At 41.0% G+C, this 18,866-nt stretch overlaps 1 protein-coding gene across 1 annotated transcript; it reads right to left on the minus strand.

Moving 5' to 3' along the window:
• Nucleotides 1-2,101: 2,101 nt before the first annotated feature.
• On the minus strand, nucleotides 2,102-4,579 carry pvalb3 (parvalbumin 3). Its single transcript, XM_075458116.1, has 5 exons — nucleotides 4,472-4,579; nucleotides 3,974-4,040; nucleotides 3,452-3,584; nucleotides 2,924-3,033; nucleotides 2,102-2,545 (listed from the first exon to the last, which is right to left on the minus strand). Exons 2-5 carry the CDS (start codon nucleotides 4,032-4,034, stop codon nucleotides 2,520-2,522), a joined length of 330 nt encoding a protein of 109 aa, XP_075314231.1. The 5' UTR covers nucleotides 4,035-4,040; nucleotides 4,472-4,579; the 3' UTR covers nucleotides 2,102-2,519.
• Between the last annotated feature and the right edge of the window lie 14,287 nt (nucleotides 4,580-18,866).

Below are 18,866 nucleotides of genomic sequence, written 5' to 3' on the forward strand. Positions count from 1 at the left end.
AAGTAAATTTTACTACAGTAAAATTGGACTGATTCAGCAAGTAAAGCACAGCAGGTTTTCTGCTACTTTCTCAAACATCTTCTTAATTAAAGTTGAAGGAAAAATGTACCAAAGTTAAGTTCATAAAAGGTTAATGAAGCACATTAATATTTGAGTCATATCATTTGTTTATTCACCATTGCAAAACTGCCTGTTTTTAGCCAGCGTGTAAGTGGAGATACTCAACTCACTCGCATGTGCTTTCATGTGGCTGAGAATACAGTAACTTGTGGCAGTCACTCCTTCACCTGAGTGACTAGTCCAAGGTGAAGAGCTGAGTGGGGGCCCAGGATGTTTTCAAAAAGGGCTGTGTACTTGGTCGCCACTTTAAACTGATGAGTTTGTTGCAGCCTGTCAAACCACCTGACACAGCAGCGTCTCTGGTGAATCCAGTCAGCACAAATGGCTTTCCCAGAGAGGAGAGAGATGCTTTTTGTAATGAGAATCGAGGGAATAAATCTCATCTTTTTTTTTTTTTTTTTTTGAAGCTCTAACTTAACATATTTTGGACGTGAGCATTCTTCTATGACTCTCAGCTACATGTTGGACAAATGTCATCTGTCATCTGCCTTATGGTTTTCAGTATAAAACTGAACACCATCTGATGTTGTTATGTTTTATTGGTGCCACCTTGTGGCTGCTTCTTATAAACACAGAACCAACTGAAAGTGACGCAAGAATAATGTAAAAAATATACTATGTAGCCCCATTCTAGCCACTTTTCCTTAGACACGGAAACAAGACTATAAAGTCATTACTGTATAGTACACATGCTATGTAACATTTGATGGCCTTCTTTGATGTTCCTAGTCGCTTTATTCAAACATGCCCACATTGACAGGGAGATACTGTGCTTCCCACGCAGTCTCCAACAACCTTAACAGCGTCAGCTGTATGACCGTCATCTCATTCACAAAACATAATAACAACAGAATGCAAATAAAAGAGAAAAGTGAAGCCAAAGCAAAGTTTTTTATACCTGCTTTCTTTCTAATGTCCAGCAGTGGGAGACACCACGGGATGCAAATAGATTCATTTGTGTCTAGGAGAGAATTACCCTACTACTCTCTCGATTTATTACTTCAGTAAATTTTTAACCATAAGTATATGCTGTCAATTGCTAGTTTCAAGACTTCATCAATTCAGTGTTGCATTTGGTCTTAACTAGCAAAATTGGATTTTTATGGAAAAATGACCAGAATCCTTCCCCAGACATGCAAGTGACATGGATGAGTGCGTGAGTAAAAGGGATTTAAGAGTCGGATTAAGTGGAGCAGGAGTCAGGTGTGCAGAATGTGTCAAAAGTCTCTGAACGACATGTCTTTCAATCTTATTTTGTTGTCTCTTGTGGGTGGAATAGGTTGTAGATGTATCCACAGACACTTCTGCATGGCTTCTCTGTATGCTGCACATAGCCTACAGTTCTTGTACCTCATTTGTCTCCTCTTGGCAGCACAAAGAATAAAAGTCATAGACACTACAAAGAAAGTATTTGAAGTTGTGTGCAGGCTCTATCCTATCTTCTTTGATGCATCCTGCTAACAAAGTTAGCACTATTGTTAGCTGATAATTTAAAGCTCCTTCCTCATGCCCAAATATGGTCCCTTCTGGCTTAAACTCCCACAGAATGGCTACAACTATTTGAAAAAGTCAAGGCTTGAAAATGGAGCTTTTCGTACGAATGAGTGATGTCACAGTGGCTAAGTCTATCTTTTATATTTATATCGATCTTTATGAAGGCTTTTTTTCCGACTCAGTGATTGGGCATTATCCGTCCACTTTCCTGACTTTATGATTTTTCTAAATAGGTTTAATACTTAAGCCAAATCGTTATTGATTACTTTAAAAGTCTTATTGCCTCTCATGTGCTGATGTAGAGGAGAGATCTAAATTAATTTTTCGATCTTCATCTTAGAGTTACTTTTCCAAGATGCACTTTTTCTTTAGGGTTGATGCCAGTTCCTGCACTGTTACCTTAAATGAAATCTGTTTCAACTCTTTCCTCCTTGATTTCTAAGAGGGTTAGTCATGCACAGCCGAGAACTGAAGACCAGGGTCAGACTTGTGTTACTGAAAAAGAACCTTTATTTTTTTTTTCTCATCGTCCGTCCGTTTCCCATAAAAGTGCACCATTGCTGATCTCACAGCACGCAAATCTCACACAGTAAAACGACGACAGAAGTGAGTGAGAGAGAGAGAGGGAGAAAGAGAGAGACAAGTCAACCACGCCATACACTTAGTCAGGTACATTCATGGTGGATAGCACTGGGGTGAGCACGGCCTGAGTGAGAGAAAGTTTGTCTGTGGTCGGGGGTGTGTGGAGGGGGGGGGGGGGGGTGTCAAAGGTCAAATGTATAAAAGTGGTGCGGAGAGTTGACTAGAGAGAGAGAGTGAGTGGGAATAGGAGAAAAAGAGAGGAAGAGTATGTCTTGGCTCAAGTTGTTCCTTTAGAGTAGTCAGATGTTGGTCAGTTTGTCCATTTAAGCCTTGACCATGGCAGCGAACTCTGCACAGGGAAAGAGAAAGAAAGACAGCGTTATTCCAACTTCTTTGGACTGCGTTTCATTCTTTGCATTTCAATGCATTGAGACCAGATGCGACAGATATATATATATATCCCTTTCAGGCCTGGAGTGAGCAAGTGTCGCATCTGATTTGTCATCATTTTTTGAAAAGAAATATGTTGGGCAAAGTGAATATTTAAAAAAAAAGTTTTATATCTACTTTACTTTATTAGTTACTTTATTGGATAAGAGATAAGTCAACAGGGCAGTAACAATTCAGAGAACTATCAGCTTTCAATGAATGATAATGTTTTTTTTAACCCTTTTTTTTTATTAAAGGGATCCTTAGGTCTGAATGAGTACAACTGTAATTTCCTCACCATCAACTCCAATCATGCCGTCGCCATCAGAGTCACCGGCCTTAAGGAAGGCCTTTGTCTCAGCGTCGGTAAGAGCTCTGGCACTGGCAGAGAAGTTCTGCAGGAACAGCCTGAAGAGGGCGATTAAAGAGACATGTATTTTCAGACCAAAGATAGTTTTTCTTATTAAACTGATTTTGATTAAGATCTGTGGCGCTCATCTATTAGAAAAGCTCAAATGCCTGTAAATGATTATTCACTTTATGTTTCTTTACTGTATTTCTATCTCTGTCTTTAGTATATAAAAAAAATTGAGAGAGCATTTGATTTCTCCCAGTAATTCAAGCCAGTCATTTCCCCCACTGCTAGGTGAGACCCTACAATATGAGATACCGCAGCAGAGAGCTGGCATCAAGTTACTGCCAAAGCTTCTTGGATGCTTTGAGGCTGTTACATCATTCTGAATTAATTCTCGCCCTAAGAAAGGCGATCCACTGCACAACATGAGCTTTGAGAAGCTTGAGGTGAAATCTAAGAGATGATGCCTACTTCAGCTCGTCCTCCTCAATGAAGCCACTCTTGTCCTGGTCAATGACGGCGAAGGCTTGTTTGATGACATCAGGAGTCTTGGCAGCCAGGCCGACCTTGGCAAAGAATTCCTTGTGCTTGAAAGAGTCGGCAGCTGTAAGAAGATATAGAGGGAATCACATCAGACACTGAAGATGTGCCACAAACAAGCTGAAGTGTTTTTGCTGGTGCACTAGTTTTTGCTTGCAAGGGCTTACAGCTGCTTGCTAAGAAGCCAACATTTCAGCTTTTTACTTTAGCTTGTAGGGGTTGTCCTATCTGCTTAGACTCACTGCAATTATAGCAAAACTTGGCAAGCTTGCCACACCTTACATCTAGATAAAATATGTGCTCTCGTGTGCTGAATCTTCGGCTCCATCGAGTAATTGAGAATTTAAGTCTCTCTCTTGTAAAGCAGACCTGACTTTACTGCACATGTAACTAAAATGCAGTCTTTCTCTTCTCAAGAAATGCATGTCATGGTAGTTCCATTGCTGGGTTTACCTTGGCAAGCTGCAAGGGCTGCAGTGATGTCAGCATCATTCAGAATTCCAGCGAATGCCATTTTTAACTGAGGGAGGAGAGCAGAGAACAAGACATCAGTTTATCAATTCAGCTGCAGCCAAATCAGACAGGATGAAACAGTTTAAGTCTCAAGTCTAAGCATATATCACTGCACTATAGAATACATCATGCTTATATTTCATATAGTCCCTTTCTGTGAATATTCCAAGGCACAGATTATCAGAAAAGGTATTCCAATTTTGCCAAAACCAAGACAAAAGATCAAATCTCCTTTGCAGCTCCTTTGCAACTCGACAAGTTTTTTTTCCCCCCATTTGGTTCCTTAGTTAGTCCAAAGCCAAAATATGGGCTTCTGATGCTCGGAATCTGGACTTCTGTGGCCCTTTGAGTGATTTAAATCCTGCTGCATGAAGAAAGACCCTTTAAGTCACGGAGTAGACTTTGCCTACAGGTCTGCAGCTCTTCAGTGGGACTCACCTTGGAGTTATCTCTAAGACTAGAGTGGATTCGCTCAGATGAATCTGCCGACTGCAGTGAAGCCGCTCAGTGTTTCTCACAAGCTTATATACAGTTCACTCGACCGAAATATGATGCATAGGCTATGTAATGGATACTCTGTGCAAAGAAGTTGGTTGAAAAATGTGTCCAGTAGACAGAGCTGGTCTATTTATATGTACATAAATGAAGATGCTTAAATGGTAGGCCAAGTGTAGCCCTATGCAAAAGTGCTTGATATTGCACAAGGCTAATAATACACGCTGCTGATTTGGGTGAAACACACTTAGCATGCAGCCAATTGGTCTGTGCAGGGCGCCACAGAGGGAAGACTGAGGTAAACTTTTATATTGTTCTTGGCAAATTATCAGACAGCTCAAGCAGGTTTGCAGTTTAGATTGTTAGCTTTGCTTAAACACCTTATTTTCTGTGGGATTTTGCATGGTGACTATGCCAAAGTGAAGGTGGGTTAAACCGTGATATCTAACTTTTAAAATGTGGCATGTCTGTAAAATAAGTTCTGTATAAGAGCCTTTGAAAAGGCAAGTTACGTTCTCATCCTTGCCAAACAACTGGTTCTTTCAAATTCCTGTAAATAGCTTTCCCTACTAAAGAAATGACTAACAAACAAAATAAACTGTTAGTTTTGCTGATTATATAATGCAAATGGCATGTGCGTAGTTAGCATGCAGAAAATGTCTGCAATGACAATGCTGGCATTCCAATGTCAGGGAGGTCTTGTTGTGATGATTTATTTTTGCTGGCAGTGGTGTTATGCTTGAAAATGAGGAACTAAGTCATCCAAAACACATGTAACAGTCCTTTCTTTATGTGTTCAGATTTGGAAATCTCTATGCACTTCTTAAATCTGACAAAGTTATTGCATTCTGGACTCTTAACTCCATCCATTTTCTATACCTGCTTAATCCAACTGTCAGGTCGCAGGGGGGCTAGAGCCTATCCCGATCATTGGGCAAGAGGTGGGGTACACCCTGGACAGGCCACAAGTCCATCACAGGACCACACAGAGACAAACAACCACACACACACACACTCCCTCCTAAGGACAATTTAGAAACACTAATTAACCTAACATGTATGCTGTTGGATGGTGGGAGGAAGCCAGAGTACCCACTCATACACAGGGAGAACATGCAAACTCCACATAGAAAGGCCCCAGCTGGGAGTTGAACCTAGAACCCTCTCACTGTGAGGCAACAGTGCAAACCACCTCACCACTGTGCAACTCTTACCTCTAATAGAAAATAAAAACCAGAATTACACTGGGAAAAAAAATCTAAAAACTGCTGAAAGTGGGCGTGTGGGTTTGCTACAACACTAAAGAAATGAAACAATATTCTAAAATACAATAGACCTAAAAGAACAAAAAACAGAGATAAGATGATTACAGTAAAAAACACACTCTGAGCAATAGCAGGTCAGAGGGGAGCCACAGGGATTAGCAGAAATGTCTCAATTTAACAGTACATCATCATTTACTTACAGGCAGCTAACGTGTGCCTGCCAAGTCTTATTTTTGGACTTGTTACACATATTCAGACCATTCCTACTTATGGAGATGAAACTATTTGTGGGGCTGTTTTGGGAAACTCTGAAAGTTGATACCACTCAGTCTCATCATCATAGTAATAGCCATTATCATCATCAACATCGTCTTGACACTCCAACACAGAACTGTGTTGTTGCATAATGAGCTCACCCATCATATCACAACAATGAAATTAAATTAGGGGATAGTTCAGGGGTCTTTCCTTGTCATATTTGCTCTCAGGACTTGAGCAGGCTGTTGTGAGTCTATAACACATCAGGGGGCAGTATTGAGATGGTCCTGTGACTGGTGAGATAAAGATTTGATATCATCACATTTTGATAGCGTCATCATAAAACCGGCCATGTGCTCAAACATTCACTTTTCTAACTCGCAGGCAAAAGATAATTCAAGTTTAACTTTTGTGATCTGATCTCAGCTTTGTAACTTCACATCAGACATACTTACAATTCATATGGAAATGTTTGTCGAATTTTCCTCTGCTTGTATCTTTGGAGCTTTATATCTTAAAAGCTCCGCAAACGTAATGTTTGGCCTTTAACATTTGCTATGGTCAAATGAGGTCTCTCACCTCAAACGACTCAGCCATAGATACTGTAACTATTCCTGCCCTTCTTCAATATCATGCTTGGATTACAAATATCTCACAGCAGGGTTGAAACCCTTCATGCAAGGCTATCAAAGTCTGTCATTTGAAACAGCAAAGGAACATTCCCCATCATATGTTGGAATTTATATTTGAAATATTGATTTGTGAGACCTATATCAAGCTACATGTCAATATACTGCTTTAACAAGTAACTTATTTAGGGCTGGAAAAGAGGGTAAAAGCATTAAACATATATATATATATATATATATATATATACATTAGGACATAAGCAATCAAGAATGATTAACTTTAGGTGTAGTTGAGGTTGCAGCTGATCTTAAACACCTTTTTTAATAACAAATTACTTGTTCAAATGTCCAGCTGGAAACAGCCATTTGTTCAGTCATGTTGCAGCAGAAATAGAAGTGACCCACATTCACCCTCACCACCTGAGAGAAAGTTGAAAAATAAATGTGCCTCTCTGACACAAGTCCTGTAAATGTGCTAGCCCCGAAACTCTATCCCGCCCCAGCCCTTTTCTGGGTCACTGCAAATACTCAGCCTCCTCGGACCGAGGCTGCTGAAGCTCTGCCAGACACACGGTACTTCCATCCACAGAGATCGGCTGACTTTGATCCAACTAGATTCCTGTCTGGGCGTTCATGCTCACACTAATGAATGTTACCTGTCTTGAGGGGTTGAGACCAAGGTGTGAAAAAACTACACCATGTCAGGTACAGATCCAGGGAGTTCTCTCATTATCGAAGTTGCAACCAAACATCTTCAAAAGAACAAATGTTTGGTGGGATTCTTTTTTCCTTTTCAGTCAATTATTCCTTTTTCTGCTAATGTATACCACTACTTATCTGTATCCCTGAAGGAATCATTGGTTTGGGGTTACTACATTCATCTAACTTCTGACAATATCAAGAAGCAGATAGAACGAACTACTTTCACTTCAGTTGATTGAAAGATTGAAAGAAGCCTCATATACAGTATTACTGTAACTTTACCAAAACAAATGTGTAGTTGAGCTTTTTACTTTAAATTGAAAATAAAGGACAGGATTCAAGCTTAGATTTTGTCATTAGGAAATTAACATCTCTTCAACTATCAAAGCATCCCAAGGAAAATAGGCTACATTTTGTGTACAGTTCACACCATTTACGAGCCCCGTGGTGTCAAACTGAGTTTGTGAGAATGGCGCACACTTGTTGCACAGCGGAAAATTGCCCATGCTGTTTATTGGAGAAACCAAAGCTTGCTGGCATCCCCACCCCAATGCAGGCGGAACATCTCCCAGTGTTCAGTATAACGTCAGCATGTGAGACGGCACTCTAAACTGCAAAATGACCGTAATGTAACTCTGTTGACAACATCTCTCTGGAAATAAGCCGGGGAAATAAAAAAATATCACAATATCACATGCAGAAATATATCTATAAACTGATTTGGCAGGGAAAGGCACATAGCAGGGTGGCAACATTTGACGTGGGATTGCTTTTATTAGTTTCTATTAAAAGTAAAACATATATTTTCATTCCAAGCACATTAGATCCCTGCTGAGTCAAAGCTGCTGTGGCTAGCAGCCACAATTTATACGTTGGTTTAAAGAGATTTAAAAAGAAAAGATAATCTCAAAAAAAGAAGAAAAAAACCCAACAAAAATCGACCACAGTTACAATTATGGCCATTGTTTATGTGACATGCTTAAGTAAAACCCTTCTCATTTTTAATTCAAGATTCTGTCTAAATTCTTTTGAATTGTAATGACTGATTCTGATCAGAACATTTTCCAAAATGTATAGATAGATAGATGCGATGTTTCACCATTTCTGAGACTTCTAAAACACCTGGCTTTAGGAGAGACCCAAAAGGCTTGTTCATGCTGCCTTAGTAGCACATTTTAATTTACTGCTGCTTTATTGTTACTTTCAAATGCACAGGACGGTGATTCCACAGTTCATGCTGGAGAAGGACAAACTACTACACACTAAGTCAAAACTCGGAGGTTTAGAAGGCTGGCTGAGGAATGTAACTCAGGGCTTTCGAAGGTCTGTTTGGCCATGCTTAGACATGACTTGGTTAGGTTTAGGAAGACATGTTTTCACTTAAATAAATTGCTGTAAATCTATTGCGTGTTTACAACAGCATCTTACTACTTTTTTCATAATGATGGTAAATCGTAGTTGAATATCAATCCCTCACTTGTGAGCTAACAGTCAGTGTAGTTGGATAGCCACTAAAAGCAGACAACAAATTTATTAACTTCAAAATCATATCTTATGTCAACACCTCCAAGCATCTGTCAAGCATCTCGTGTCATGTTACATTAGCAAATCTCTGACACTGTGAGTTCAACGTGGTCCAGGATTGATTACAACCGCAATGAGGGAGCAGATGAGTAAAGATAGTCACCCTAGTGGCATTATTCAGGTTGAAAGGTATGTCTGAATCACTCTTGGACTATAATTTTGAATTTAAGATTTAGTAGGTGGCAACAGACCTTTTCATTCATTATTTAGTTTGTTATTTATTTCGTTCTCATCGGGGATTCAAAAGGACAAATAATCTACATAAAAGCTTCTTGAACACTGTATCTTTTCAACATTGTATCTTGGTTTTTGTTTTTTCATCTGTCGTCTTAACTTTTTATGTTGTAAACACATTTGGTTGCAGATAACTTAAAAGTTTAACTGATGCTGCAAATGGTTATGTATACATTCATGAAAAGAACCTTTTAAAATACCTACGTTTATTTAAATTTTTCATAGTACCTTTTTAAAAGTGTAGGGACCACCCCCCCCCCCCCAAAAAAAAAAGAAGAAACAATTTCTTCATGTAAGTTGTTTGCTTAAGTATGAATAATTATGAAATCCCTGGAAAGATACTCTTAAAAAGTTATCCTTATCCTCTCTGTGTGTGGGTCAAAGCAGCTTTTAAACCAGTCTCATTCTTTACTGAAGAAAGAATGTTGTCAGCATCACTCCTGGGAGTCTAACAAGAATCGGCCCTCTAAGTGTCTGGGAAATGCTGAATCAAATACAAGAGGTGCATGGAAAATAAAATAAAAAGGTTGACCTCAGACCTTCCTACCTTCCTGCCACCATCCAAGTCTCCAGGAAGAAAGCTCTGGTCTCAGCTTAAATCAGGGGGCTTCTGCAGGACCAGTTGGATGGACAGTGACGGAAGAAGGACAGAAGTGAATGAAATGGATAAACACATCAAAAATATTCTGTGAGGGGCGTTCTGTGGTGTAGTGGGTACAGCAGACGCCCTATGTACAGAAGCTATAGTTCTCCTGCATCTGGCCCCGGTTCGAATCCCGCATCGGACGGCCCTTTGCTGCGTGTTATTCCCCCTCTCTCTGCTTCCTGTCTCTCTTCACTGTCCTATATAATAAAGGCATAAAAAGCCCAAAATAATAAAAAAAAGAATTCTGTGTCATTCTCCCTGAAAGTATATTTCAGATTGTGTATGCATTTGTCAGTAGGATGTCTGCTGTGTATGCTTTTGATATATGACTGTGATACATCTGTGTCTTGTGGGAGCGTTGGTCCCAGTCTAAAATTTCTTGGATAAACCTAAATCTTCACAAGAAAGGAACCCCTCAGTGCCTTGCAAAAGTATTCACCCCCCTTGGCAATTTTCATGTTTTGTTGCCTCACAAACTGGAATTAAAATGGATTGTTTGAGAGTTTGCACCATTTCATTTACAGACCATGCTTACAACTTTGAAGATGTTTTTTTTTTTTTATTGTGAAGCAAACAACAAATAGGACAAAATAAGAGAAAACTGCAGCGTGCATAACTGTTCACACATTTAAAAGTTTCCCATTCGCCACTCGAGTCTTGCTTCAGCAGTATGCTGTGTTGGGTTTTGCGCCAGACGTAGCGTTTTCCTTGGTGGCCGAAAAGTTCCAATTTTGTCTCATCTGACCAGAGCACCTTCCTCCATACATTTGGGGAGTCGCCCACATGCTTTTTGGCAAACTTATTATCTCTAAGTAATGGCTTTTTTTTGGCCACTCTTCCATAAAGCCCAGCTCTATGGAGTGTACAGCTTATTGTGGTCCTGTGGACAGATACTCCAGTCTTCAGCTCCTTCAGGGTTACCTTTGGTGCCTCTCTAATTAATGCCCTCGTCTCTGAGTTTTGATTGGCGGCCCTCTCTTGGCAGGTTTGTTGTGGTACCATGTTCTTTCCATTTGAAGATGATGGATTTGATGGTGCTCCGGGGATCATAAAAGATTTGGATCATTTTTTATAACCCAATCCTGGCTTACCAACATACTTCTCAACAACTTTGTCCCTGACTTGTTTGGAGAGCTCATTGGTCTTCATGGTGTGATGCCTCTTGCTTTGTGGTGTTGCAGTCTCTGGGGCCTTTCAGAAAAGGTGGGTTTACACTGACAGATCATGTGACACTTGACTTTTAAAGGTAATTGGTTGTACCAGAATGTTTTAGGGGCTTCATAGCAAAGGGGGTGGATACAAATACACGTGCCAATTTTCAGTTTTTTATTTCTTTTCATTATTTTTTTTCATATATATTTTTCTCATTTCATTTCACCAACTTAGACTTTTTTGGGCAAATCCATCACACAACATAAGATTGAAAAACATTTCAATTACAGGTTGGAATGTAACAAAGTCGGTAAAAAGCCAAGGGGGTTGAATACTTTTGCACTGTATGTTGTTGGATAAAACTTTATCAGATCCATGCAATGACAGCTCGACACCCTGTCCTTCAAAGTACATTCAAGCCACTGTCAGATAAGTGAAGTCCTCGTCTCCCATAACAATTTTTAGTCTAGAAGCTGAATTTATGACAAAGTTGGTGAGCCATAATGATGCGTTTGATGTGGCACTCCGATGCAATATGTGATCACCAATGGGAAGAAGGAGACTGCTGACTGCTGATAGTGAACAGACCTCATCCCCCAGTGTCAGAAAGCACCAGTGTTTTCCTGTCTGCTGTCATCTGCAGCCAACCCCTTCAAACATTTACACAGCTGTCTTTTCTAGCTGATTTTCTCCCCGGGTCAGAGGTCAGTGTGCACTTACATCCACCGAATCATACTCAGGCCAGGTAGTGTCTGTGTGTAAACAAAACAGCAGTCAGTAGGGTTATATTTGGTATATCTGCAGGGAACCTGGCTGGCCTGCATTTCCTCTTTGCCCGTGTTTCCAAACCGCAGTTGCTGCCTGCTCGTGGTCGCCCCTGGCAGCGTTTCCGCAGGCAGTAAACATCCTGTTATTATGGCCTCTGTCACTGTCAGGCTGCTCTCCAAGGAACGGTCTCCACTCACAATCACCTTGTTCCCACATTCTACCTTTAACTCTGTTCACTGACTTTGGGATTATAGTTAATATCAATATGCGGGATTTTTCGAATGAGGCATGACTTTTATCGATATGTGCACACCTATGCCATGAGCCCTTATGTATCCTCATACCTTAATGGATCCTGAATTTTGGACTGTGAGAGCATAGGAAACTGGATGGTTCTGCAGGATCTGCTTTTAAGCATCAGAACGGCTTTTCATTCATCCCATTCCATTCTGTGGTGAATCACTGCAAGTCTTTTGTTGCCTCTGTCCTGGATGTTTCTATTCTGAAAACGTCAAAATGAGTACCAAGTTGAAAAAAACAATAATCAGTTTCAACACTTTGTATCATCTTCAATTAGATACAGGAGGATTTCAGATGTCTGCGTTATGTTATTACCAGTGTGTCATGCAGCATCCTCTTTTGGAAACAAAGAACTCTAAAAAAAAAATAAATCTATAAATCACTCAGTGGCAGTCTGTGGAAAACCACATGCTGATCAAATCTCACACTTGCAGGTGGGTTGGAAGTTTGCAGTAGTTACATACAGGATGTGGAGTGTGGTTAGTTGGCAAAGTCATAGACTTTTGTTCTGGCAAAGCAGTGGTCCTCGTCATGGTATTTCTGTTCTTCCCCACTATACAACTCAATGCAGTCCAGGTGATTTTTTAAACTCGGAACGTTTCGAAAAGTGGTTTTTGTTCACATGTGGTCTTTAAGCGCCCATGTGTTAGGGCCCGATGCAGTGCTGCGTCACACCGGCCCTACGAGACAGCACGTGCGGGCTCAAGGTTTAGCCAGAGTGACGTGAGACTGGCTTCCTCAGGATGAACTACAGCGAGGCCTGCAGCAACCAGAGAGGCAGGGGAATGACAAAAACATCCTCTGCTCTCCCTCACGTACAAGCCCCCCTCTGCCTTGTGACTTTACATGCTCTGAGACTTGTTTTCAGGAAGGCCAGACTTCCTGCATGATGGAGAGGTGAATGAAAGGAGGAAGAGGGGTATGGGACATTGAGGAAGAGACAGACACAGAGAGAGATGGATAAGGATGGGATATCAGTCCACTGCACGTTGTGATGTGGGGTTTTTTGGGGATGTTTGTTGGGTTAGTTGTTTTCTTAACATATAGGTGCAGCTGTAAGGGAGTGTGTGACGTGAACTGGGAAATTACAATACAGATCTTCTGCACAGATAGAAAACTTTGACTTTTTGTCTCCTGCACCTGTGAAAAGTTAACAGGGAGTGGCCTGATGTGCAACTGTGATACGTTGTAAAGAAACGATGCCTTCGGTGAGTACATACAAGTCAGCTTTTGAACTTAACCTGATCTTGGATCGTTGTACTTTCATTTAACTGAAATGCAATATTTTGTTTATGTTTTTCAATTTGCGCTGGAAAGTACTAAATCTAAATACTAATGGGACAGCCCGCAAAGAGCTGGAAACCAGCAGAGGTAAGTTTCAGATGAACAGATGGTGGGTTATATTTCACACAAATGTAATGAAATACAGAAGCCAGCCTCTGTATTTAACAAGCTGCCTTTGTGTGCATGTCTATTGATAGATAGGTGGATGCGATGTTTATTCAAAGTGATGATGGAGTAACTTGCTCAAATGTCCCTTTTTATAAACTGACTTGTGGGGTAATTTAGTAGGAGATTTGGCGAACAGGGCAGTTTTTCATCTCCAATATGACATGTCATAAATAGATAAATAGAAAATAATCGCTTCTTCTATTAGATTTAAAAAGCCTTTATCTGAAGGTTTTCTCATTTTCAAAAAGAAAGTCGAGATTACAGTGGGATTCGTGGTTTTGTGTTGTGTTGATGAGCAGATAACTGTTACTGTCTGACTGTGTCAACAACTGAAGGTGTTTTTCTCCTTTCTTCTTGGCCTCTCTTTGCACAGCAGCCCTGTCTGATTCCACTCCACAATTCTCTTTATCACAGTTTGAGTGACTTTACCTGACTACACTGCAATATTATGGTTCAAATCAAAGTTGCACGCTCAACTAAGTGTACGAGGTTGGGCACCAATTGCCTGCATGCACAGATATCCCCTGACCAGGATATTTCTGAGCAGACCAGCATCTTAACAGCTCTAAAGAAATCAGTTTATGCTTTCTTCTATTTTGTGAATTTTTTTTCATTCTCTGTCTATCTATCATAAAAAGACAAAATAAAAACTGTTATGGAATAAGAACATAAGGAAAAAAAGAGGATGGGAAATGCTGCTAAATGCATTTTTCGCAGACTTCCTGAACTTCACTGTACTGATGCGGATACTGTGTAATACAGGCTCTGTACAAAACAGGCATTGATGCAGTGTCATGAAATTTGATACTAAAGCTTCTTGAAAACAGGTACATCAGAATTACAGCGTGTGCGGTTTAATTGAAATACAGTAACTGAAATCGGTGCTTAGTTTAGTTTACTTTGATCAGACAGCGATCGTCTCATGGCCTGCAAGGTACTGATATAAACTTTTGCACACAACATAGAGCCTCAACATTCCCAAAATCTGAGTACAATTTACTACCAGTTTTCCTTAAAATACCACATTATCATTCCCTTGTTCCCTGTCCCTTATAATTTATTTATTTATTTGTTTTTTGCCAATTTGAATATTCAAAAAAGTTATTAATTCAGCAAATATGTCAGACAGGCTGCAACATACAGGGTTGTCCCGACCTATTATCAGGGTAACATATATCAAATATCAGGCAGTCCCATCTGTGCTCTACCTCAGCAACAATTTTTCTTGGAGGGCTTTTTAATTTAGATAAATGATTATGTCATCACTTTAGACTTATGCCCTGCACTGGATGCTAAACTAAATCTTTTAAGTCCCATGCTAACGTCTGAAATGTTTGGCCCCCTTGGACAGAGAAAAAAACAGGACAGACTGAGGCAGATGAAGAGAAGCACCCTGCTCATCCTTCCACTCATCCCTGAGGAAACTGGCTGCTTCTCCTTTTTCCTGGGCTCAGTTACTTCCTCAGCTATTTCTATCTGACCAGCTGTGGTGTGGGACTGCCAGGGACGCTCTCAAATTCAGCCGAGACACCCTCCCCAGTGGCCCTTGAGCTCCACCCATCTCCGCATGCCTTGTCTAACAGTTTTGTCTCCTCATTCCTCTGTGGTGGCACCAGTGTTTCACGCTTAAATACGTCGTAGTCTGTGGCACGCACATGCATGTTTACGTGTTCCCGTCTCCACTCTACTGTGTTTTGGCACTAATCCCGTACAGTTTTTCGTGATTAAAGTCAGACCTCTTACCATTCTTCATTTTCTTCTGTCAGTCTGTCTAAAACTATAGGGGATGGAAAAAGTGTGAAATGGACACAACTGTCGCGTTGAAATGGGCAGTGTAAACCGCGTGAGTTAATATGTTACTCAGCATAAGTAAAAGCTCACTGTAAAATGATCTGTAAATAATAATCTCTAAAAACATAGTTAAAGCTTCTTGAAGCATGTAGCCTATCTTGGATGAGCATTGGCTTTATCAAGCAGCAAATATGTCTAAATTTGCAGGTTATTTTTTGCTTAGTTTTTATTTTGGACCCTATGTGAGACATGAGTTTTTGTTTCTTTTTTAAACTGTCACTCCTCCTCACTCTTTTCGTAGGTTTATACACCCAAACTTTTGTTTAGGTTTAGGATGAAAGGCATTGTGATTTGGAGGAGGGGGTGAGGATAAGTACGGTGGACTCATCTTGTACAAGACTCGTCTTGAAATAGCAAGCTTTCGCTTGAGAGAGTCCACAAATTGAGCAGGATCCTCAGAGTGGGGTTCTCAGTGCAATCGTCTCAGCTGGTGATTCAAAATATTGGGGAGAACAGGCAGAGAATTAGCCCATGCTATTTATTTATAGATCGGTTTCACTTGTTTTGGAAAAGGAATTTTCTAGTATTTTCTCCTTAGCGAGATAGATTCACGGAAAAAATGATCAGCCATTTCCATGTTCCTAAACCACTCTATTTCTCATCTGTTTGAGCCGTAACTAAGGGCTATCCCTGACTCATTACATTTCTGACTTAAATGTGGTTGCTGCTGTGCAACTGGATCAGGGCCTTATGAATGCCAGTCAGCTTAGGATGCAAGTGATAGGATCTGCGCTGAGACAGGCCAGGGTGAGAAAGGTGGTGGGTTTGGGAGGGGGGAATGAGGAACTCCCTCCAGCCTCTCTGAGAAGAGATAGGGGGGTAGTTGCATAATAGATAGAGGAACAATAGGTGCTGATAGACACGCAAAATCATTTCAAAATACAGCCCTTTTTGCCTTTTGTTACTTAGTCCATGTTACAGTTGCTGAGATCTACAAGCGAAAAACAAGTTTCAAGTTTGACTTGAAAGCAGAGTCCTGTTCACTGGTGCTATAGTGTAAGAGGCCGTGGCAAATTCCGGGGCAGTGCCCGGTTCCCACATAAAGATATTTATGTGCATTCTAAGACCCGAGGCCCCTGAAACCCTTATCACTTTTAAGATTAGCCACTGAGATAGATCTTCTCTTATCTGCTCTAGGCTGTGCGTGTGTGCGTGCGTGTGTGTGTGTGTGTGTGTGTGTGTGTGTGTGTGTGTGTGTGTGTGTGTGTGTGTGTGTGTGTGTGTGTGTGTGTGTGTGTGCAAATCTAAGCTCTGTCAATGAACATTCAAACTCGGCCCCTCTATAAACACTTCAAACCACTTGAGGTGTCCCACAGCTGTCTCAGTTTGTGCATGTTTAAATGTACGTTTGTACAGGTCGTAGGTCACGGTCATGCTTTTCAACGCTGACTTTGGCTTGCCAGCCATCCAAACATAGTTGTACAGTTTGTACGAGGGTTATATTATCCTGCTTTGCTGCTCCCTTAGCTGTGGTGCGTTTTCAGAACAGGGTGAGGTAAGTGTTTACATTCACATGTGTGGGAACAGAACAGAAATGGGCCCTCGTGCAGTGACAGACAAGCGCAGGCCTTTCATCGCCGATTTCAGTACCAGGCTGTCATAATGGTTTAAAATGAAAGGCTGTTGTTCTGTGTGTTCAGATACACAAACATGTTCACTGTGAAGCTTGCACACAGAGAGCAAAAAAAGAAAAAAAAGAAAAGCTTATGTCACCACACATTCAGTGGTGGTGATTGGTATTATTGGGAAATCCTTGGCCTTGTTAACCTGAATGAAGAAAATATATAAACACTGCTGCCATCTAGTGGTTGAATGCAGTGACAATACAAGGTGCAGAAAAAGTCCATCCATCCATCCATTTTCTATACCCGCTTATTCTATCGGTCGGGTCGCGGGGGGGCTGGAGCCTATCCCAGCAGTCATCGGGCGAGAGGCAGGGTACACCCTGAACAGGTCGCCAGTCCATCACAGGGCCACACAGAGACAAACGAGACGAACAACCACACACACGCTCACATTAGCTCCTAAGGACAATTTTTTGAGAAACCAATGAACCTATCATGCATGTTTTTGGAGAGTGAGAGGAAGCCGGAGTACCCGGAGAGAACCCACGCATACACGGGGAGAACATGCAAACTCCACACAGAAAGGCCCCAGCTTGGAGTTGAACCTGGAACCCTCTCGCTGTGAGGCGACGGTGCAAACCACTGCAGAAAAAGTCATACCACAATTTTAGGGTTTTCCCCTGAGGTCTACAATACTGTGTATATTGGAGAATATAAGCCTGCTGAAGGGTCTGCTTTAGAATATAAACACTGTGAAACAATCAGCAATTTACATTTTACTGCTTTGATTTCACTGCTTTTCTTGTCACAGATGGAGCTATTCCTCTCCGGTCATTCAGAAGCTTGAAATGCAGTCTGTCTTCGCCTCTGGTTAAATCAGGTATGAATGTCTGAACATCTCTTGGCACGTTTGGGTTTAACAGTAACAACTATTGCTGCTGTACAACTTAATGCACAGATTTAATTCAATATGCCACAAAGTTCTCCTAAACAGCAGGGAAGGAGGATGCGTTGGTGTGGGTACATGCAACGCATTGTTCAGTAAAATCTGAAGCACTTGTGTGTTTCTAACTGTTGCAGCAGGCAGAGGTGGAGTTGATTGCAGGTTTGTGTCCTGTGGACTCCAACCTATGGGCCTGCCAGTCGTTGACTTGAAGCGGTGGAGAAGCAGGCCCCAAAACACAGGAATGACATCTGAAAGACCAGCAGGTGAGAAGAAACATACTTTATTAAAAGAAACGAAGGACTAGACTAAAAAAAAAAGCCAGGTAATTAGGATACCAGCGATCAAATTAATGACAGAAGGTAAACCAGAACGAGGCATACAAAAGCAAGAAAGCAAAAGACAAAGTCAAAACCGGAACACAAACACTCGGAAATCAGAACAATGGCTCAGTTGGTACCAGAATAAATATGTGGTGTTATCAGTGTATCATGTATAAATAAGAAAGACACCTGTATTCTACTGTAATAAGTCCCTCCAGCTGTCACAGATACATCTTAATCTACACAAAAAACAAGCTAATTGAACACAGCAACAAGGGCACATTTGAACTTTTCTCTTTACTTTTAAGTGCAGGGTCCTGTTCTACCTGGTCACTCACAGTCTGGATAAACAACATATTTATTTCTTCCTCTGTCAGGTAGTGGATCCTATCTGGTGACTGATGGAGTAATAGATGATGATCCACCTTCTTACAGCACCAGGAAATGAGCAAATATAGACCCCCTCCCACAGCTCTGCCTGATCCTATATCTGTCTGTCTACACTTTTTGATTCAAATTGACACCCACCAGTCTCCAAATAAGGCAGTGACCTTGGCAGCAGTGGTACTTCTTCACACAGGCAGTGTTCCCAGGTTGGGACTGGTGAAGAGCAGGTGTACTGCTGTCAACAGAGGCTCAGAGATACTTGACCAGTGATTTGAGATG

Source organism: Odontesthes bonariensis, chromosome 23, assembly GCF_027942865.1.
Source record: "Odontesthes bonariensis isolate fOdoBon6 chromosome 23, fOdoBon6.hap1, whole genome shotgun sequence".
In the NCBI taxonomy this organism is placed as follows: domain Eukaryota; kingdom Metazoa; phylum Chordata; class Actinopteri; order Atheriniformes; family Atherinopsidae; genus Odontesthes; species Odontesthes bonariensis.